The following is a 22,866-nucleotide window of genomic DNA, read 5'->3' as shown; positions in this document are numbered from 1 at the left end:
TTAATGTGTATTGTCTGGTAATGACTTAGTATAATTCAAAACAACTGGTAACTAATTAACGACCCAAATAAACAAACTATTCATAGGCTATTAGTGTGTAACTGCAATTCTACCATGGACGTAAATACCATATCAAAATATTTCTGTGCTTCTTATCCGACACTCTACAGGTCACCTGGGACTGGTGTGGTTAAAGGTCCACTTCTGGGGCTGCTGGCTAAATATGGAGGTGTAAGGTTTCATGCAACGCCTGCCTGAAGTTGGCACTCAACCAGAGTTGTTTTGTTCTTCCAAACTGCTATGGAGTATACCGTATCTTAACAGCTGTACAGCACTGCCTCCAGGAATGGGTTAGGACACAGCAGCTCACATGCATGCAGCTTAACCAAGTATTAGAGAGATGCATGTTGGGTTTATCAGTTGTCATGGTGAGTAGTTAGTAAAAGTAAAGGAGAAAACTCACCAGACCAATTGTCGGTGTGCACAGTACAGGGCTGCTCCTCCACCGTTCGCTTGCTGTCAGAGCGGTGGGATATAGGGACCACCCACTGTTGCGACTGACCATAATGACCATCATTTTCACCCGTTTCTACATGTAGAATCGCTTTGCACTTGGTTTGCAAATTACATCCACCACTCTGTACAGAGGTGGTAAGTATTCTCTCCGGCAGACGCTCGACAATCCTACCGGTCTGTCCACGTCGTAGAAGTAAAAATCAGCACCATTTCAAGCTGTCAGTGACTAGGATGCAAATGTTTAAATTCTGAAATTTGGCATCAGAGATTTTTTTTTAAATGCTGAAAGAGCAGCAATCAAAGGGACAAGCTGAAGCAGTCAGTGTCTGCATCCTAAACGACACCCTATTCCCTATGAAGTGCACTGCTTTTGACCATAGCCCCATAGAGCCCTGATCAAAAGTAGGGCACTAAATAGGGAATATGGTGACATTTGGGATGTATCCAGTGACATCATTAGAATCATGGTTATTACTGTCGTGACTGCAAATCATCCTAATCTGAGAGAGCACCAAAGCCTTGGAGGACTTATCTCACTATTCCTCTACATTCTGGATTAACCATGTTGTTGCAGGGTGCCTTCGACTCAAAGTGACATGTGTTGTGTAGATTCAGCTCTGTGGCGTCAGGACTGGTTCAAATAGTATTTGTGAGCGTTTGCTTGAGTCTGTTTGCCTTTACTGTATGATTAGTTATACTGCACCAGGCATATTCAACTAAGCACAGCTGAAGTATTTGAAAGACAACAAATACTATTTGAACTCAGGCCTGGTGGCGTAGAGTAGGCCTGTAGCTAGAGGGACTGATAAGCAGAGCTGTGGCTGTCTAAATCACATCGTCCTGCTATTCTAGCTTCTATTAAGCCTGAGCCAGCAGTTAGAAATACATATAAATAGGGGAACAGCAATCCCAGTCTCAGGATTATCATGGGGTGAAATGATCCCACTTGGAACCCTCTCTCTCTCCTGTAATGTTCACTAGGTGGAATCTCAGTTTCAGGATTTATTTGGTATTGCATCTAGGAGAGATTATTTTGACTGGGAATGATTGGGGATTAACCCACATGCAGTTTTAAGAAGTCCTTTTGGTAATAACATGTTCATGTACAGTAAGAAATGCACTTATGACACTCCAACTTTAACCAAAGTACAATTAATAAAGGCTTTATATAGCATACTTCAAAAGCACAACATAAATGCTTCACAAAGAATCTATAAGTGTATGTCATACTCTATAAATGGTGGATAAACATACATAGTGCGTTGTGCCACATTTGGCAATTGACCTTACAGTGGGAATGGGAATGTCAGTGTCAACCTTCATAAAGCATGATAGACGCTTATAGATTATTTGTGAAGCATTTTTGCAGTGCTTACAACGCCTTTATGTATGCTATTAAAAACCTTAAAGTCGTACTTCATTTAAAGTGGGACTCAACAATTAAATGTGCTGATATGATCAAAGACGAGTATTGTATAATAATGAAGAAAATGCTTCGATAATTTTAGATCATCTTTGTTTAGATAATCTCTGTTAAATTTCAACGGTCTGCTTGTATTTTGACAATAGGGACATAATTATGATCAAACTGTATGGTATAGGCATGAGAAGAAAGAAAAGCGAACTTGACATCTACAATAGGCTTTTCTATCTGAATGTCGGCTCCAAAAACAAAAACAAAGCTGCCAAGCCCTTTCCTGCAGTCTATGACCAAAAGCACCCTCTTTGGCCTCATGGGTGAAATGTTATTCATATTTTTCCTAATTTAATCATTATTAAAGATTATTTTTAAAAACCTGACCCGAAATCTGGTGTTTCTAACTCAAACTGTTTTGTTATAGTTTCATCTTTTGTAATGTATATAAAGTGTAATATTGGGTAGCAAACTCAAAATGTAATACATTTCAACTCTATATCTGACATGGCACAGGTGTCTTGTTTTTTTAAGCCCATAACCATGTGTGTGAAGTGTATACTTTTGTTTTAAAGTAGATGTGTTTAAGACTTACCAAGAATCACTCTGTGTGAGCCTGATTTAGCCCACTGCAGTAAAAGTTTAACAAACCCCAACATTACCAGGCAACACGCCAGGCAGTAAACAACATAACTTAACAACGCCCACTTAGACGAAAGCAGCGGAAGTCTATTTCAATAATGCATTTACAAGACAAAATCAGAACTCCATCCAAGTCCTGCATTAGACTTCCAGGGAACGGTGGTGATTTCATTAGTGCACCACAGAATGCAGCATCTTGACTGAGACCTGTAGACTGTGGACGTCCCAAATGGCACCCTACTTTTGACCAGACTTGTCACGCCCTGGTCTTAGTATTTTGTGTTTTCTTTATTATTTTGATCAGGCCAGGGTGTGACATGGGTTGTTTTATGTGGTGTGTTTTGTCTAGGGGTTTGTTGTAGGTAATGGGATAGTGGTTAGTGGGGTTGTCTAGAATAGTCTATGGCTGCCTGGAGTGGTTCTCAATCAGAGGCAGGTGTTTATCGTTGTCTCTGATTGGGAACCATATTTAGGCGCCATATTCTTTGAGTGTTTCGTGGGTGATTGTTCCTGTCTCTGTGTTAGTTTGCACCAGAATAGGCTGTTTATGGTTTCACGTTTATTGTTTGTGTTTCTCTTTTTTTTATTAAATATGAATCGAAATAACCACGCTGCATTTTGGTCCTCCTCTCCTTTGACGGAAGAAAACTGTAACAAGACTCCTATGAACCCTGGTCCAATATAGTGCACTACATAGGGTACCATTTGGGACACATCCACCAACTGTGTGCCAGTGCCTCAGTCACCCATACTGATGAGGAGGAGAGGACTTCTCTGCTCTTCTGGATCAATAACGTTCTATGAAAGACAGAGACATATTTAATTCAAGCTCCTGTCTAAAGTCATTAATAAATGTACTTGTTTCTGTTTTAAACTTGTATGAATTCCAGGTGAATTGAAGAGGGTAAAAGTAAGGAATACCAATGTGCCATAAGACTAGAAGAGCTTTGGGGAAAATACAGTACACTTCAAGACTTGGCTAGGAGTGATTCCAGTTTCCTTCAGGGTGAGGAAGACCAAACACCATCAGAAGTTAAAATGCTCATCCTGCCACAAAGTCAGTGCATCTCAAAATGTTGAGTTCCCTCCTTTTTTAAAACGTTTATTTAATTACTGCAGTGGCACACAGAGTGTTTCTTGGTAGTCTAAAACAAATCTATTTTGAAACACACACAGGCTTACAACAAAGAAGATACCTGTACCATTTCAGATTATTTTGAGTTTGCCTCCAAATGTTACACATTGTATACATCACAGAAGGCAGAACTATAACAAAACTGTTTAACATATAAAACAGGATTTTCAGATTTTTTTTAACAATGTTGATTAATGAAATTATGACAAATATTAATAACATTCCACCCATGAGGCCACTAGATGGCACTTTGGCCATTTGACTGTAATCAGGGTTTGAAAATGTCCTGTTGCAAACCACCCTGTAACAATAGAGAGAAGAAGATCCAGAGATGCATTCAGAATAGAACCAGAGAGCACATTATAAGCTGAGTACGGCTGTGAGCAGTGCAGCCCTAAAGCGTTGAGGTACACAGACTAATAATGCCCAAATGCAGTATATAAAGAACTGAAGCTCTCTTTCTCCCATACACTCTCTCACATGTTCTCTTCCAATGCACCTGTCTGTCTGTCTGTCTGTCTGTCTGTCTTTCTAGCTATCCATCTACCTCCCCTTCCCTCTCTCTGTGAGAGAATTGCAGATCATCAACAACAGTCTGAGAGTGATTAAAATGTGACTTGTGACAAGCCTTAACATGTGTGTCCTGGAGATGTGTTGTGTTTCAATACTTTGTCTCTCTCTTAGAGCAGATGCAAGGGCCTGATCAGGCATGGATCAGCAAAAGGAAGGCCAGGGTCATTACAATACTCAGAAAGTCAGAGGTTCTGATACAAAAAAACACAAAAAATGGTAATGTTGATTGATTGCAGATTGATTACAGATGGCTGATTGATTGACTGACCTCTTCTTATACTGTAGATTCTCTGAAACGGTATCAGCATTTGTTTACAGACTTAACATGGTTGGTCTTAAATCCTGCCATTCCCTTTCAATTCAGTGTTTCAGTCACATTGGAAAGTAGGCTATAGTTTTCCTTTGTTGTCAGATCCCAGAGATGTTGTGGATGGTGAAGGTCTCTACATATTGTCATTACTAATATGGTGGTGAGGAGAACTGTCACATCTCTAAGCGTCCAAGTTAGGAGACACTGTTATTGATGCTGATTATCACTCTTTACCTAGGCCAATGCCAGTCTAAGACCAAGACAAACATAGAACATATGAAAAGTGTCATAGATCAATAGATGATCCATAGATGATCAATATTGTATGATGAACGATTCAGGACAGTTGCAGTGCATTGAAGCCATGCTTCCAAAATTCAGCCAGCAGAATGACAGCAAATACCCGATGAGATACATTACATCTTTACACATTGAATACGCAATGCAGATTACGGTCTTCTCTATTTTCATCAAGCTGTCATGTGATGCGCACAAGTAGCAGATACTCAGGCGAAAGAGACATGACCCACAGTGGGGCAACCAACGGTGACAGCAACGGTATAAATATAATAGGTTCCCTGCTTGCTAAACAGGAACTGACCTGGATCGTGCAGGTGTACTCCGAGTCATCCAGCAGCCTCACGGTGCAGTTGTATTCTCGTTCCAGATTCCTGATGCTGCCACTCATGAAACGGCTCAGCATCTTCTTGCTCTGTGTCTGTGAATGGGACCACAAAAAACTGCACACAGCATAGATGTAATGTCACATCAACAACGTCCCTCCTCTTTGGTCCAACACCTGGATAGCAGCAATGTCAACCTACAGCGGTGGTTGAGCATTGTATTTCCGGTAGCCCAGATGTGATATCGCACTGAATGCTCAACGGCTGGGCAACCAAAGAATGTATACTGTATCACTCAATGTGATAAAATGTTAGCCTGCTGCTGAGGTCCAGTTAAACTGTTATCATACCTCCAATCTCTTCATTGCTCTCTTCAGTCAAATGCTGCTGGGCGGGTCACGGACTAGTCTCTGAATGACGTGTCTGCGCGCAGTCAAAGCCGAGGAAATTGGCTACATTTGTGTGTAACCACAGGTTGGTTCTCCGCGGGAGCAATGTGACGAATAGTCATTTCGAATCTCCCACGTTCCATCAGAATGCAGGGCCATGCCCATCAGCTGAAATAATGCCAGTCAGCCTACACCACCAAGGATACGAATAGCCAGCAAGGACTGCTCGATCTGTTTCGATGAGCTGCTCAGTTCAAGAGCTGTTTACATTGTATTTCAAATCGCACCGTATGCAAATGAGTGCATGACGCGCTCGAGGAGAGCGGCTGGAAAGGAGGTTGGCGAGCGAGAGGTGTTAATCGTAGACTGTTTCATAATACAGAGAATGTAATAGTCATATTTTTCTAGATTCAACCTTTGAAAAACCTAGGGAATATGCAATGTCCAAAATTGCCAACAGTAACCACTGAGGTAAGGGAAAACAATGATCATGTAACTTATTATAGACTAATATGCCTATAATTGATCTCATCCGGGGAGTCTATAATTTATTGCATAGACTAGGCCTACTATTAAGATTGTCTGGTTATGCAATAGGCTGTTGGCTCCCTCAGGTGGTGTGTAATTTCTAGTGCAGTCTGCTCTTGGTAGTCTTGAGCAGGTGGGCCACTAGACCACTAGGAGAAGCCGCTGGAAATGGTTGACATAACAGTATGTACCTGCCCTACCTGCTTAACCGTTATCTCAGTGTGCGCTTATAATAAATAGAGGGGTGGATGGGATCGCAGAGATTCTTTTTAATCGATTAATTATTGGGATTAAGACAGAATAGTCTATCAACACATGTGGAATGCATGTAGCTGTAGGAGATTAATATATTAGACTAAACAGCCCCGTGAGTATTGGGAAGCCCTCTCAATTATATAACTTATCAATTAGGCCTATCATTAATGAAAGACTCATGTTTCAACCAAGTTTTGTTTAACCCGTAAGAGTCTAAACCCTGTCTATGTTCTACTAAGCTATATGGAATTGTTTTAAGAAGGATCATTTTGCTATGTGGTTTTGAATTTTAAGACCCCTTGAAGTATAAAAAATATATATACACATTATTTGATGAAACATTTTATTTGGCCTTACTGCTATTAGCCCACACAAAAGCATTGAATAACAGATTCACGACATGGAACAACACATAGTCCCCCCCAAAAAATCTAAAGGACGTTTGTTCTGAAGTGTCTGTCCTATTTCTGAGAGATATAAGAAAGATCAGGAAACATTTGTTATTTTTGTTGACATATATTTGACCCCTTATTTTTGGCACTTAACAGTCTAACGCCTCGATCACACCGACAGCGTAAAAAAGAGTACGCAGCATCATCTGGATATGTGTGCCACAACATTTCAATATTCACCTTCTGCTACCATTTCTGTCAAGCCGTCTACACATACAGTTTAATGCATATGTTCGATAAATCCAACAAATGCACCACACAGAATGCACTGCAACTACCTCTGCTGGGCAATGCTGCAAGGCAAACACAGCGTTCCATTGGAAATGAATGTACTTCTGGTGTACCAAAATGCAAGGACAGCTGTCGGTGTGATCAAGGAGTGAGCCCTGTCTAAGCTGGGGGGGGGGGGGGTTTCTAAGCTATATGGAATTGTTTTAAGATGGTCATACCATGGATCATTTTGTTATTTGATTTTTAATTTTAAGACCCCTTGAGGTATAAAAAAATATATATATAAAAAAAATGTGTAGAGGGTAAGCTAATCCTAGGTCTTTGCTAAGGCTAACTTCTGGAATGAGCCTATGGTGCTGTTAAAATCCTGATATGTGTTCAACATTAAATGAGTAGGCAAATACTTTTTAACAACAGGAGAAAACACATTGGGTGTTGTTCAGCTGTCCTTCCACAGGGTCACGTCTTCTTCCTATTTCTCCTTCTGGCCTTGGGAGTCAACACTGTCTGGGTGTGAATAACCAAGAGATGATGTCATAGATTCAGCAGCCCAGGACAGTCTTACAAATCCAAGCCCAGTTTCCACAGTGACCAGACCCCAGGCTGTCAAACATCAAAACAACCCTACTGGCTGGCTGGGGGGTAAGGAGCGAGAACAGGACTTGGCATCATGCTACCTGAGAGTGGTAAACAGCACTCCAATATAACCTATATATAGTGCACTACATTTGACCAGAGGTCAGAAGTGGTGCATTACATAGGGAATAGAGTACTATTTAGGACATACCCCAGGACAGCCAGCCAATCACTCTGGCATAAGACGTCATGTCAACACCTAGCCGCTCCAATTAGCTTGGATCTTAACCCTCATGCGTCCAATCGAAAAGGAACACCATGTTCCAATGTTCCATAGTTCCGATACCCTAAATGTGATATGTTATATTTTAATCTTAGCCGATATGTATCCCGGTGGAAGCAATTTGAAGCTGGACACACTACTGTATATCTTACATAGCTTTGTGATCTCAATCACACACACACAATGTTTATGAAAGCAGTCTGAAAAGTCAGTGGAGTTTAATGTTCTGCTTTCACCAAACAGTAATACACTGTTGGCCCACCTGGGTGCATGTGAAGATGGCTATAGGAGTGATAACACAGAAGTTTCATAGTAGTGGCCACACGCAGTCTACTTCCTGCTTGTTTGCTAGGGGACCACTAGAGGGAAGTAGTGAAGTGTTCAGTACTGCGTAAACTCAGGCACCTACTGTAAGCAGGGTATTTGTACTCTTTACAGACAAGAGCACCTGTTTGAATTGAAATGATTAAATTGCTAAACTGTACAGAGAAGTGTATTTGTATCCAATGAGATATTGACTTGAGTGACTTTACTCAGTACTGAGGCATATTGTAGTAGGCCTACATCTGAACGGGCTCTGGTTGTGTTTAGCTGATGTTGAAACTGCTGAGGCCTAGAGACGACATAGGAAACCATGATGATAAATGTATTAATTTGATCATAATTAGGGGATCAGTTATCCTCTATCCTGTATAGCTGACAGGCAGATAAGCATTATAACTTCTACCATTTATAAATACTGTAGAAATCAACATGTTGTCTCATATCAGAACCAACATATCTTGTATCACAGCTGTAGAGTAAATCAAGTTACCTGGTTCTACAAGACCTTGTAACAGAGTGGGAGGAAGCTGGGTGAAAAGTTCAAGGCCATGAGGCATTAAAGGTCACTATTTACGCTTCAAGACTGCTTCGATCACGTGGATTGGGATATGTTCCGCATTGCGTCCAACAACAACATTGACGAATATGCTGATTCGGTGAGCGAGTTCATTAGAAAGTGCATCAGCGATGTTATACCCACAGCAACGATTAAAACATTCCCTAACCAGAAACCGTGGATTGATGGCAGCATTGGCACGAAACTGAAAGCTTGAACCAGGGCAAGGTTACCGGAAACATGACCGAATACAAACAGTGTAGCTATTCCCTCCGCAAGGCAATCAAACAAGCTAAGCATCAGTATAGAGACAAAGTGGAGTCGCAAATCAACGGCTCAGACACAAGAGGTATGTGGCAGGGTCTACAGTCAATCAAGGATTACAAAAAGAAAACCAGCCCCGTCGCGGACCAGGATGTATTGCTCCCAGACAGACTAAATAACTTCTTTGCTCCCTTTGAGGACAATACAGTGCCACTGACACGGCCCGCAACCAAAACCTGCATACTCTCCTTCACTGCAGCCGACGTGAGTAAAACATTTAAACGTGTTAACCCTCGCAAGGCTGCAGGCCCAGACGGCATCCCCAGCCGCGTCCTCAGAGCATGCGCAGACCAGCTGGCTGGTGTGTTTACGGACATATTCAATCAATCCTTATCCCAGTCTGCTGTTCCCACATGCTTCAAGAGGGCCACCATTGTTCCTGTTCCCAAGAAAGCTAAGGTAACTGAGCTAAACGACTACCGTCCCGTAGCTCTCACTTCCGTCATCATGAAGTGCTTTGAGAGACTAGTCAAGGACCATATCACCTCCACCCTGCACACTGCCCTAACCCATCTGGACAAGAGGAATACCTATGTGAGAATGCTGTTCATCGACTAGAGCTCAGCATTTAACACCATAGTACCCTCCAAACTCGTCATCAAGCTCGAGACCCTGGGTCTCGACCCCGCGCTGTGCAACTGGGTACTGGACTTCCTGACGGGCCGCCCCCAGGTGGTGAGGGTAGGTAACAACATCTCCACCTATGCTGATCCTCAACACTGGGGCCCCACAAGGGTGCGTTCTGAGCCCTCTCCTGTACTCCCTGTTCACCCACGACTGCGTGGCCATGCACGCCTCCAACTCAATCATCAAGTTTGCGGACGACACTACAGTGGTAGGCTTGATTACCAACAACGACGAGACGGCCTACACGGAGGAGGTGAGGGCCCTCGGAGTGTAGTGTCCGGAAAATAACCTCACACTCAACGTCAACAAAACTAAGGAGATGATTGTGGACTTCAGGAAACAGCAGAGGGAGCACCCCTGAAGAAATTTGGCCTGTCACCAAAAGCACTCAAACTTCTACAGATGCACAATCGAGAGCATCCTGTCGGGCTGTATCACCGCCTGGTACGGCAACTGCTCCGCCCACAACCGTAAGGCTCTCCAGAGGGTAGTGAGGTCTGCACAACGCATCACCGGGGGCAAAATACCTGCCCTCCAGGACACCTACACCACCCGATGCCACAGGAAGGCCATAAAGATCATCAAGGACAACAACCACCCGAGTCACTGCCTGTTCACCCCGCTATCATCCAGAAGGCCAGGTCAGTACAGGTGCATTGAAGCAGGGACCGAGAGACTGAAAAACAGCTTCTATCTCAAGGCCATCAGACTGTTAAACAGCCATCACTAACATTGAGTGGCTGCTGCCAACATACTGACTCAACTCCAGCCACTTTAATAATGGGAATTGATGTCAAAAATGTATCACTAGTCACTTTATACAATGCCACTTAATATAATGTTTACATACCCTACATTACTAATCTCATATGTATATATATATACACTGTACTCTTTATAATCTACTGCATCTTGCCATCTTTATGTAATACATGTATCACTAGCCACTTTAAACTATGCCACTTTTATGTTTACATACCCTACATTACTCATCTCATAGGTATATACTGTACTCGATACCATCTGCTGCATCTTGCCTCTGCCATTCTGTACCATCACTCATTCATATATTTTTATGTACATATTCTTTATCCCTTTACACTTGTGTGTATAAGGTAGTAGTTGTGGAATTGTTAGGTTAGATTACTCGTTGGTTATTACTGCACTGCTGGAACTAGAAGCGCAAGCATTTCGCTACACTCTCATGATCATCTGCTAACCATGTGTATGTGACAAATAACATTTGATTTGATTTTTACAATGTCAATGAAGTGAATTATGACCCCGCTGGCCATGGTGGAAAACCCACCATCTGATCCAGACCATGAGGTCAACACAAATGTTGATGTAACGTCTGAGTATCAGGTTTCCCCATTTATGCAATGGGATAATGATCATAAATCAGCTGTAAATTCAATATAATTACAATAATATGATTTTCTATTTCCATTATCAGTAGGCAAAACATATGGTGTAACAAAAGCTACTATCAGGTGTGAAGGTAAAACCCAGATGTAGACAACGTCAAATGAACAATTGTTTAATAATCCACAGGGGCAGTCAATAGACATGTCAAGGCAGGCAGGGGTCAGATAACCAGAGGTGGAGCAACAGTACAGGTCAGCAGGCAGGCTCAGGCGGGTGTCGTGGAAATTTCCTCTATTTACCAAATCATGAGAGCAAACCACACACAAGTCAGAGTTAGTTATCGAAGTCCATCTTTAATTATATGAGCTCTATCACAACCCTGTGACTCTCCGATCAATTCAGTGTCTATCAATGAATTCTCTGAGAGTCCCTTCCACATTGCAGCTGAGATCCTTTAATAGCAAAAAACACAGTCAGACAGCATAGACATAATAAATCGTTCAGCTTTGTCTCTTAAACTATGTTATTTACTCAAACTCAGAACCATAAACCAATCATATCAACAGGCATATATCAAATCCATCCTATTGACAAGATCACAGAGACACACTGACTGGCACACAGACATTGTGGAGCCAAGAGATACACTCTTGACCTCTCCCCTCTCTCCGGCCCAAGCAACTTAGTCTTGACATAGAACAGACACTGCAACCCCGCCACAGTATTATACAAACACATTCTGATGAGAAGTAACATACAAACATATGATGAATATAAAACATCTTACCTATATTACCAACCAATTCTGATTATTCCCCAACACGGGCGGGCAGGCAGGCTCAGAGACAGGACAGGCAAGGGTCAAAACCAGGAGGGCGCGAAAAAGAGAGACTGGAAAAAGCAGGCGCTGAGACACAAAAACACTGGTTGATTTGACAAACAAGACAAACTGGCAACAGACAAACAGAGAACACCGGTATAAATATACAGGGGATAATGGGAAGATGGGCGACACCTGGAGGAGGGTGGAGACAATCACAAAGACAGGTGAAACAGATTAGGGTGTGACAGCAACTTTAGACGTCAACTATACCAAAGATGTATCCAAGGCAGCCTCTGTGAGGTCAAAGAGGATATCAACCACATTTGACATAATCTGAGACCCTTGTACAATCTGTGAGTCTCTCTTTCCACACATCTTGTAGAAAATTCCTTCCATTACGTCATAGGCCAGGTGTTTCAGGGTCATGTGACATGGCCTCGTGGTCTATTGATCCCAGCAGCATAGCAGCATACACACCCCTCTAAAAATGTACAGCCAGGCAGAGGCTAGCCAAGGGCCTCCCTCTTTGTCCCTACCGTGGCTTCTGATTGAGGGCTGTGAGCCAGCTGCTGTGTGTGTGTGTGTGTGTGTGTGTGTGTGTGTGTGTGTGTGTGTGTGTGTGTGTGTCCAGTCCAGTTCATGTACGTCCGTCATCACAGGGTGGTGGTGGTGGGAGCCAGCAAAAGAGTGGAATAATTCCGCTTGATAATAAGCAGAGACACACTGCATCAGCTTTCCATGTCAAAGACAGGGCCTGCAACTTACTGAGACATACTGCATCAACCTGCTATGTAAAAGACAGGGCCTGGAATTTGCTGAAACACGACAATGGAAATGTAAAAATTTAAAATAGCAGCGCAGGAGGCATGTACAGTGGGGAGAACAAGTATTTGATACACTGCCGATTTTGCAGGTTTTCCTACTTACAAAGCATGTAGAGGTCTGTAATTTTTTATCATAGGTACACTTCAACTGTGAGGGACGGAATCTAAAAATTAAACAAATCCAGAAAATCACATTGTATGATTTTTAAGTAATTAATTTGCATTTTATTGGATGACATAAGTATTTGATACATCAGAAAAGCAGAACTTAATATTTGGTAGAGAAACCTTTGTTTGCAATTAGAGAGATCATTCATTTCCTGTAGTTCTTGACCAGGTTTGCACACATTGCAGCAGGGATTTTGGCCCACTCCTCCATACAGACCTTCTCCAGATCCTTCAGGTTTCGGGGCTGTCGCTGGGCAATACGGATTTAGAGCTCCCTCCAAAGATTTTCTATTGGGTTCAGGTCTGGAGACTGGCTAGGCTACTCCAGGACCTTGAGATGCTTCTTACGGAGCCACTCCTTAGTTTCCCTGGCTGTGTGTTTCGGGTCGTTGTCATGCTGGAAGACCCAGCCACGACCCATCTTCAACGCTCTTACTGAGGGAAGGAGGCTATTGGCCAAGATCTCGAGATACATGGCCCCATCCATCCTCCCCTCAATACTGTGCAGTCGTCCTGTCCCCTTTGCAGAAAAGCATCCCCAAAGAATGATGTTTCCACCTCCATGCTTCACGGTTGGGATGGTGTTCTTGGGGTTGTACTCATCCTTCTTCTTCCTCCAAACACGGCGAGTGGAGTTTAGACCAAAAAGCTCTATTTTTGTCTCATCAGACCACATGACCTTCTCCCATTCCTCCTCTGGATCATCCAGATGGTCATTGGCAAACTTCAGACGGGCGTGGACATGCGCTGGCTTGAGCAGGGGGACCCTGCAGGATTTTAATCCATGACGACGTAGTGTGTTACTAATGGTTTTCTTTGAGACAGTGGTCCCAGCTCTCTTCAGGTCATTGACCAGGTCCTGCCGTGTAGTTCTGGGCTGATCCCTAACCTTCCTCATGATCATTGATGCCCCACAAGGTGAGATCTTGCATGGAGCCCCAGGTCGAGGGTGATTGACCGTCATCTTGAACTTCTTCCATTTTCTAATAATTGCACCAACAGTTGGTGCCTTCTCACCAAGCTGCTTGCCTATTGTCCTGTAACCCATCTCAGCCTTGTGCAGGTCTACAATTTTATCCCTAATGTCCTTACACAGCTTTCTGGTCTTGGCCATTGTGGAGAGGTTGGAGTCTGTTTGATTGAGTGTGTGGACAGGTGTCTTTTATACAGGTAACGAGTTCAAACAGGTGCAGTTAATACAGGTAATGAGTGGAGAACAGGAGGGCTTCTTAAAGAAAAAATAAAAGGTCTGTGAGAGCCGGAATTTTTACTGGTTGGTAGGTGATCAAATACTTATGTCATGCAATAAAATGCAAATTAATTACTTAAAAATCATACAATGTGATTTTCTGGATTTTTGTTTTAGATTCCGTCTCTCACAGTTGAAGTGTACCTATGATAAACATTACAGACCTCAACTTGCTTTGTAAGTAGAAAAACCTGCAAAATTGCAGTGTATCAAATACTTGTTCTCCCCACTGTATGTATAATCTGATGACTGTCTATGCAGAGTAACATGGGAGGAATTTTGATTGGTATCTTTGAACTTGATTTATGTGTCACTCACTCAAAAATCTGGGAATTCATAGTGATAGTGCCAGTTACGTCCCCTAATCCCTAGTGCACTGAGATGCATGTTGAGTTGTCGGTATGCTGGAGAGAATGCAAGTTAAGGTGAAAAGTGTAATATCCTTCTTTAGAGTTATTTTGATTTTGTTTTGAATTTGTTGTCCATTCATTGACTAACTAATGACCTAGAGCTACACAAATGAGGCATCATGCACCACATTTTTGGAGGGGACACTGGTGGCCAAATGTGATTTTTTTGTTGTACATTTTGTGCAAAATGTACGATATTGTGTGTATTTTCATTGTGCTCCGTCAGTTGGATGAGCAAATGACAATGTACCACCCACACCTATACATCTTGAAGGGACTATATAAGGCTGTTCTATTCCTATTGCTTTTCCTCTGGGGGTCTGACAGAACAGTGTCAATCACAACACAATGAGAGCACAGGCAAGGACCAGGGTGGTCGAACAGTGTCATCACAGCTTAACCAAACAGCAGCCCAAGAGATGATGAAACTGACATCCACAACTTGCACGGCAATTCTGTGAAAAACTCACTGAGAACAGCACATGTTATATCACTAGCATAAAAATATCACAGAGAAGTAACCATTGCAAAATGTTCTATTGCATTTAGACCCACATTTCTCCCAGTATATTTGTCATATACAGGATCAACAAGCTTGTTGCTGTGGAAGGTCAGTCATTGTAACCAAACACTTTTCTGTTTGGAAAGTGGGAGCGATGGGACTGGATGCCTGAATTTACAGCTCTTTTGAATGGACTTTTAAGGCTGGTGTCATCATTCTGATTGACAGGGTCATATGATACTTTAGCAACACGGGCTGTATCAAACACTAAGCATGCACGCTGTTTAAGAGAAGAAAAAGCGCAGTCACCCATTGGGCCACATGAAAGTCCCTCTGCTGTTTTAGAGGGCACGTTTTCCAATGGTAACCAAGTCACACACTCGTGGTGGCCTAACTTGCTTAACCTAATTCGTAACATTTGGAGGACAACCAACTCTTAGATGGCCTTGTGGCTTCTGACTAAGCATTGTTCCATATGGATTTATCTCCTCCACAATGCTGGAACAGATATCATCAAAACTCTTTTCTACAGATTCTTTCCCAAAGGGAGTTTTCCTTGTGGTGGTGGGGTATTGTACTTAAAATGGTTCGAAGGCTAGTTTTGGAAAATGTGATGTGCTCTTGTGCCTATTTGTAGGCTTGTTATAAATAGGTTTGGCAGGGTACGCATGCTCATGTTTGTTTGGAAATTGCACAGTGCCTTGAGCCGGAGAGAGTGGTGGGTCCTTATACAAAGAGACAAAAGGAAAGCTATGAATGGTGAGTTTACCTCAGAGATCTGATGGAAGATAGCTTGTCGATGAATGATGATATAATGGATGTGTTACCAACTGAACATAACAACATTACTTTGAACAAACATCTCTGTTGCTGATATCAGTCTCTATAGTATAAGGCATTACACTACAATTGATGAAGACAATAGAAGTGTTTGCTTTTTAAAAAAACATGTTTTCAAGCTCATAAATATTTACCAAAAAAGGGAATAATCTTGATTTTGTATCTTGTTATTAAAAATAACTTAGTGTCATCTTTATCTCTCTTTCAGCTGCTATCTCCCAGATTTAGACCATAACAGATTACAGCCACAGAAGCAAACCTAATTTGTTTTGGTGGATGTACATCATCATCTGTTGCCTTCTCCGAGGAAGTTTCTCCTGGGAATTTAAGTTTGAAAGAGAAACTCTATCTGTTGGAGAATGAGTTCCAGGAGGCTGATGACCCGCTCCTACTCTGCGGGGGACGGGAGGTCCAGCTCCCACAATGGAGATGATGTCATAGGGAGTAGCAGAGCCAGCAGCCGCAGCTACCTCTCTGATGTCAGGCCTGAAAACAGGTACACAACCCCTCAGCTCAACACAGGAAATATTACTGTACCTCAACAAGCAACAAGAAAGTTAGAATATGTTTATTACCACATCCCTCTCCTTTTGAAGTGAAGGTTAACCATTGATTCGGCATCATTGCATTATGAGGTCTTAATAATAAAACAATAATCATTGAATTTATAATGCCCTTTTAAATGAAAATGATTGGATGGCTTGGATTGAAATGATTTCTCAGTGTGTTAATTAGTTGGAGATAGCGGTGTTAGTTATATTTACATAACATTTACATTTGAGTCATTTAGCAGACACACTCATACAGAGCCAGTTATAATGCATTCATCCAGAGCCAGTTATAATGCATTCATCTTAAGACAACTGGATGAGTCAACCACATATTAAAGTCATTGTTGGTTTCCATGGTGTCGTTTACTGCATTTAGGACTGTTTGAATGGCCAGCTGATAGGCAACACTCACTACCGGCTCATAAAAAGCTATGACCATGAAGGTCAGCTCTCAGCTCTTTATAAATAAACTGCATCTCCCTGCATGAGCCTGTGTAAAGGCAAACCGTCTTCCAAAATGCATCCTACAAATAGAAGAAAAGTTTTTGAAAATCCAATCTTCCTACTACTGGGTATGTCTACTTATGGCCAAGTGCGGGCTGCAAAACTATCAAGTCAAGTGAAAACATGTATTCTTAATTATAATTAAATAAAATATTAATGGTACAGATAGTATCGTCATGTAATACTTTCTGACGTCACTTAGTGTTTTTCCACTGTCAGTGGTTTGATTTTGTTTCACTGTAGACACTAGGCAATAGTCAGTCAAAATACAATCTCAAATAAACCATGGCCTTAGTAGCACCCTATCTTAATGATCTGGCCGAGAGACTGAAATAGATGACAAAACCAGACAGAGTGACTAGACCTACACTTAAACACTCTGTTTTTGGCCATGATTACAGGCATGACATATCCACCAATTAAGATGTTGCACTCTATGGTGTATGGAGTGATATTACTTCCAACAGAAGTGGAATCTGAATTGAATAATTTTCAATTCAAAATACATTTCTGAATACAAATGCAGTTTTTGTTGGCATTAATGTCACTCAATAATGAGCCTACAATACCTGCATTCTGTATTGAAAGCACTATATTCATATAGAGTCATGTAAAGTTGAAGTCAGAAGTTTACATACACCTTAGCCAAATACATTTAAACTCAGTTTTTCACAATTCCTGACATTTAAAAATTATCTGTTTTAGGTCAGTTAGGATCACAACTTAGTTTTAAGAATGTGAAATGTCAGAATAATAGTAGAGAGAATTATTTATTTCAGCTTTAATTTTTTTCATCACATTCCCAGTGGGTCAGAAATTTACATACACTCAATTACTATTTGGTAGCATTGCCTTTAAATTGTTTAACTTGGGTCAAACGTTGCGGGTAGTGTTCCACAAGCTTCCCACAATAAGTTGGGTGATTGTTGGCCCATTCCCGCTGACAGAGCTGGTGTAACTGAGTCAGGTTTGATTGCCTCCTTGCTCGGACACACTTTTTCAGTTCTGCCCACAAATTTATTATAGGATTGAGGTCAGGGCTTTGAGATGGCCACTCCAATACCTTGACTTTGTTGTCCTTAAGCCATTTTGCCACAACTTTGGAAGTATGCTTGGGGTCATTGTCCATTTGGAAGACACATTTGCAACCAAGCTTTAACTTCCTGACTGATGTCTTGAGATGTTGCTTCAATTTATCCACATCATTTCCCGTCTTCATATTGCCATCTATTTTGAGAAGTGCACCAGTCCCTACTGCAGCAAAGCACCCCCACAACACGATGCTGCCACCCTCATGCTTCACGGTTAGGATGGTGTTCTTCGGCTTGCAAGCGTCCCCCTTTTTCCTCCAAACATAACGATGGTCATTATGACCAAACAGTTCTATTTTTCTTTAATCAGACCAGAGCACATTTCTCCAAAAAGTACGATCTTTGTCCCCACGTGCAGTTGCAAACGGTAGTCTTTCTTATGGCAGTTTTGGAGCAGTGGCTTCTTCCTTGCTGAGCGGCTTTTCAGGTTATGTCAATATAGGACTCGTTTTACTGTGGATATAGATACTTTTGTACCTGTTTCCTCCAGCATCTTCACAAGGTCCTTTGCTGTTGTTTTTCGATTGATTTGCACTTTTCGCACCAAAGTACATTAATCTCTTGGAGGCAGAACATATCTCCTTTCTGAGCGGTATGACAGCTGCGTGGTCCCATGGTGTTTATACTTGCACACTATTGTTTGTACAGATGAACGTGGTACCTTCAGGCGTTTGGAAATTGCTCCCAAGGATGAAACAGACTTGTGGAGGTCTACAATTTTTTTTTCTGAGGTCTTGGCTGATTTATTTTTATTTTCCCATGATGTCAAGCAAAGAGGCACTGAGTTTGAAGGTAGACCTTGAAATACATCCACAGGTACACCTCAATTGACTAAAATGATGTCAATTAGCCTATCAGAAGCTTCTGAAGCCATGACATAATTTTCTGGAATTCTCCAAGCTGTTTAAAGGCACAGTCAACCTAGTGTGTATAAACTTCTGACCCACTGGAATTGTGATATAGTGAATTAGAAATGAAATAATCTGTCTGTAAAAAATTGTTGGAAAAATTACTTGTGTCATGCACAAAGTAGATGTCCTAACCAACTTGCCAAAACTATAGTTTGTTAACAAGAAATTTGTGGAGTGGTTGAAAAATGTGTTTTAATGACTCCAAACTAAGTGTATGTAAACTTCCGACTTCAACTGTATGTCTCATTACTGTAAAATTAATTTCATATGGACTAAAAGATGTGAATTTGATGTGAATTTGATAACCAATTTGATAACCAATTAAATGTAATAACCAATTAAGTCATTTGATAACCAATTAAAAGCATGACAATTGGTGATAGTTTATGTAAGAACACTTCTTAGTCCATCTTCATTCATGCCAGAACACCTATACATTGTGCCTGATAAGCTGCTTCTATTTGCATCCTCTCTGCATAGCTACTCCAGTCACAGCTATTCTCAGTACAGGCCATCAAGGTACTGTCATGTATTTGTTTCATGAAATTCATTTAAACTAACACCAACACTTGCTATCTTTTAGCTTTCCTTTAGCCTGGCTTATGTTGTCTCACCGTCATGACATTGAGATGGAACAATGTGTGCTTGGTGAAGTATGTTGGCTGATATTTGATTATTGTGATATTGGACTGCACAAGATATTGCATCACAAACTACATAACACCCATTTTGACCTCTGCAATTCTTATGGAAAGCAAGACAATCCATGGATATCAAATCACTAGGATATGGAATCACATTACTTTACAGTATGTAGGGTTGAATGTGTTGATAAAAATGTATTTATATATTTTACAAATTATTGCATTTTATATTCCATATATTTTGGCTGTCTTCCATTGCCTGCATAGAGGATTACATATTTTGAAAATAGCTTTGGCCCAGGTGAGAGACATTTGTTTCCATTTGAAAATGTAACTAAGTGTGTTATGCAGGAGCACCCTACATTGTGTTATGGCACATTTAACGGAGGAGACCCAGCCATCCTTTGAGACGACATTAAAGTCAAGAGCCGTATCTGAAACCTGTAGCATCAAGTTCACCTGTGAGGTGTCAGGTAAACTCTCCTCTGGTGTGTGAGTGGGCGCAATACGTTGTTTGTAATAGCCTACATACTTTGTTGTTGTACTTGCTAACCACTATTATCTATCTGAAGATTTTACAGTAAGTGCGAAATGTAGTCTCTATAACTGTTTCTCTGTTTCAATTTGACTCCAGGTCACCCCGCTCCTGAAGTGACATGGTATAAAGATGATTTGCAATTGGACAGATACTGTGGACTACCTAAATACAACATTTCCCGCAATGGACAAAACCATTCACTGCACATTTACAAGTATGGATCAAGATCATAATTGTCATTTGTATTGAAGATGTTATACATTATCATATTGATGTCAGTTTGGTTTGTATTGATGCACACAAATATTATTTAAAACATTGTGCAGCAACTGTATAATACAAGTATCTATGATTTGTTTTCTTTACAGTTGCACTATGGAGGATGCAGCCATCTACCAGGCATCAGCCAGGAACAACAAAGGTATTGTGTCCTGCTCTGGAGTCCTTGAGGTGGGGACGATGAGCGAATACAAGATCCACCAGCAGTACTTCGCCAAGATAAAACTGAAGGCTGAAAACACACGCAGAGAGCTGGAGGAGCCCAAGCTGTGGGACAAGGAGAACCACGGGTCTCCTGGTAGTCGGCAGGAAACACTGAGGACCATCAGTCCAGACCGGTCCCAGAGGAAGCGACGGTCCCCCATGGACCCCAGCCTCAGTGCCCCCAGCTTTATGGAGGATGAAGTGGTTGAGGAGAGCACTCAGGCTCATGCTGGGGAGGCAGAGGCCAGGCTACAGGACACACCTGTGGTGGGAGAAGAAAAATGGGAATCTAACAGGGCTGGGTCTTCCAATGTCAATGGACAGGCAGCCATTACAGAAAATAGCAGCAACAAAGGCCCAACGTATGTTTACGATTCAGTGCAAAAGTCTTTTGCTCCACACACACCAAAAGCATCACTGGCCAAGAAGAAGATCAAGATCTCCAATGGAGAGGATAGTGGGATGACGGCTGATAACCAAGCCAGAAAGAAGCCTGAGGAGAGAGGGATGAGTGAAGAAGGAGAGGTCAGTGTGACACCCTGTCTGGTTGAGTCCTCACCCTCACTGGGGTCATCAGAAGAGGCCCTGGAAGTGGAGAGTGCTGTTGAAACTTCAGCCTCAAAGACAGAGAGTGTAAAATACATGAATCAGTCTGAGAGAGCCCCACTGAACAACACTGTGTCAGTAATGGAAGAAGTGAAGGTCCAAGTGAAGGAGAAAGTACCTGCACAAACCCCACCACACAACGGAGAGCCTAGCATCCTCTCTCCTTCTACTGGGCTCCTCTCTACAGGGGAAACCATCTCAGGGAATAAGAGTCAGAATGCTGCAGTGGCTCAGGTGACCCAAAATGTTGGAAATAACAATATTATAGGGAGTCAGAGTACAGTTCCTCCTGTCACCTCATCACAACCAAGTCCTTCAGCTAAACTAAAACCACAACCAAGTCCTTCAGCTAAAATACAACCACAACCAAGTCCTCTTTCAGCGAAATCAAAATCACAACCACATCAACCAAGTCCTCCTTCTGTGACATCACAACCACAACCAAGCCCTTCAGCAAAACCACAGCCACAACCAAATCTTCCTTCTGCGAAACTACAACCACAACCACGTCAATCAAGCCTATCAGTAAAATCACAACTAGGTCCCTCAGTAACACCACAACCACAACCAGATCCTCCTTCTGGGACACTACAACCACACCAATCAAGTCCTTCAGTAAAACTACAACCAGGTCCCTCAGTAACACCACAACCACAACCAGATCCTCCTTCTGCGAAACTACAACTACAACCACAACCACAAATACGTCAACCAAGTCCTTCAGAGAAACTCCAAGCAAGTCCTTATGCGAAACCACAACCACAACAGATTACTTCTGCGAAACCACAACCACAACAGATTACTTCTGCGAAACTACAACCACAACCACGTCAACCAAGTCCTTCAATGAAATTACAACCACAACCACATCAACCAAGTCCTTCACCGAATTTACAACCACAACCAAGTTCCTCTGTCACACCACAACCACAAGCAAGTCCTTCAGTAACAACTCCAAAGGTGTTGAGCAACACACCAGAGAACATTGAGGTAGACAACAAGCGTTCTGTCCTGGAACACCTAAATAGCACCACTACTCCCCTAAAAGGTCAAACTGAATGCCCGGGGAAGGATTCAGCATCAGTGCTTGAGGTGCTAAACTCAGATACTTATTCCATTCATGGAACTGGAACTGCAGTTGAAGTTGCTGGGGAATCAGTGGAGTCAGTACTAACATCACCCTGTAAGAGCAGCGAGGCTGTCTCTGCCTTGCCTCAGCGTCTGTGTGAACAGTCAGGAGATCAGCTGTCTGTGGAGGAAACATGCACGTGCCTAAAGAATGTGTCTTTGTCTCGGCTGCCTGCGCAGCTGGGTGGGGAGGTGAGTGTCTCTGCCCTGTCCCTATGAGCTCATGGAGTGCCTAACTTTTCCAAAACACACCAGCCAGATCAGATCAGTAACACAAGCATCCACAGGGCTATTATTAGACTTTACAAGTATGCCCCTCTCTGTGTGACAAGATGTATGTGTAATGATGCATGTGCTGGCACGGACAGCAGGTATATTGCCACTGCTACATATTGAATGGCTGAAAACATGAATATAGAAATCACAGAATAGCTCAAGACTTCTGTTGTGCGTATGATTTGTGCAATA

General features: G+C 42.1%; 2 protein-coding genes across 5 annotated transcripts in view; one reads left to right on the top strand and one right to left on the bottom strand.

The window, feature by feature from the left end:
• The window catches only part of LOC139385092 (FERM domain-containing protein 5-like), a 126,171-nt gene extending 120,669 nt beyond the window's left edge, over window positions 1-5,502 (bottom strand). Inside the window, exon 1 of the mRNA XM_071130143.1 lies at window positions 5,192-5,502. Coding sequence (XP_070986244.1) covers window positions 5,192-5,293 — 102 coding nt within the window. The 5' untranslated portion in view covers window positions 5,294-5,502. The remainder of the gene's footprint in view (window positions 1-5,191) is intronic.
• Window positions 1-22,866, top strand: part of LOC139385091 (alpha-protein kinase 3-like) — a 370,338-nt gene that overhangs the window by 336,185 nt on the left and 11,287 nt on the right. For 2 of the 4 annotated variants that reach the window (XR_011628912.1, XM_071130140.1), the window contains exons 1-6: window positions 15,394-15,861; window positions 16,151-16,438; window positions 19,480-19,518; window positions 19,995-20,116; window positions 20,278-20,395; window positions 20,550-22,590. Coding sequence is in view for 3 of the 4 variants with exons in the window: in XM_071130140.1 (XP_070986241.1) it covers window positions 16,302-16,438; window positions 19,480-19,518; window positions 19,995-20,116; window positions 20,278-20,395; window positions 20,550-22,590 (2,457 nt within the window). In the remaining variant the exon portion in view is untranslated. Of the gene's footprint in view, window positions 1-15,393; window positions 15,862-16,150; window positions 16,439-19,479; window positions 19,519-19,994; window positions 20,117-20,277; window positions 20,396-20,549; window positions 22,591-22,866 lie in introns of those variants that run through there. The other 2 variants (XM_071130141.1, XM_071130142.1) reach the window with 2 other exon arrangements.

This window comes from Oncorhynchus clarkii, chromosome 26 (genome assembly GCF_045791955.1).
Source record: "Oncorhynchus clarkii lewisi isolate Uvic-CL-2024 chromosome 26, UVic_Ocla_1.0, whole genome shotgun sequence".
Lineage (NCBI taxonomy): Eukaryota > Metazoa > Chordata > Actinopteri > Salmoniformes > Salmonidae > Oncorhynchus > Oncorhynchus clarkii.
The sequence above is the reverse complement of the archived record's forward strand: the minus strand, read 5'-3'. Positions and strand labels throughout refer to the sequence as shown.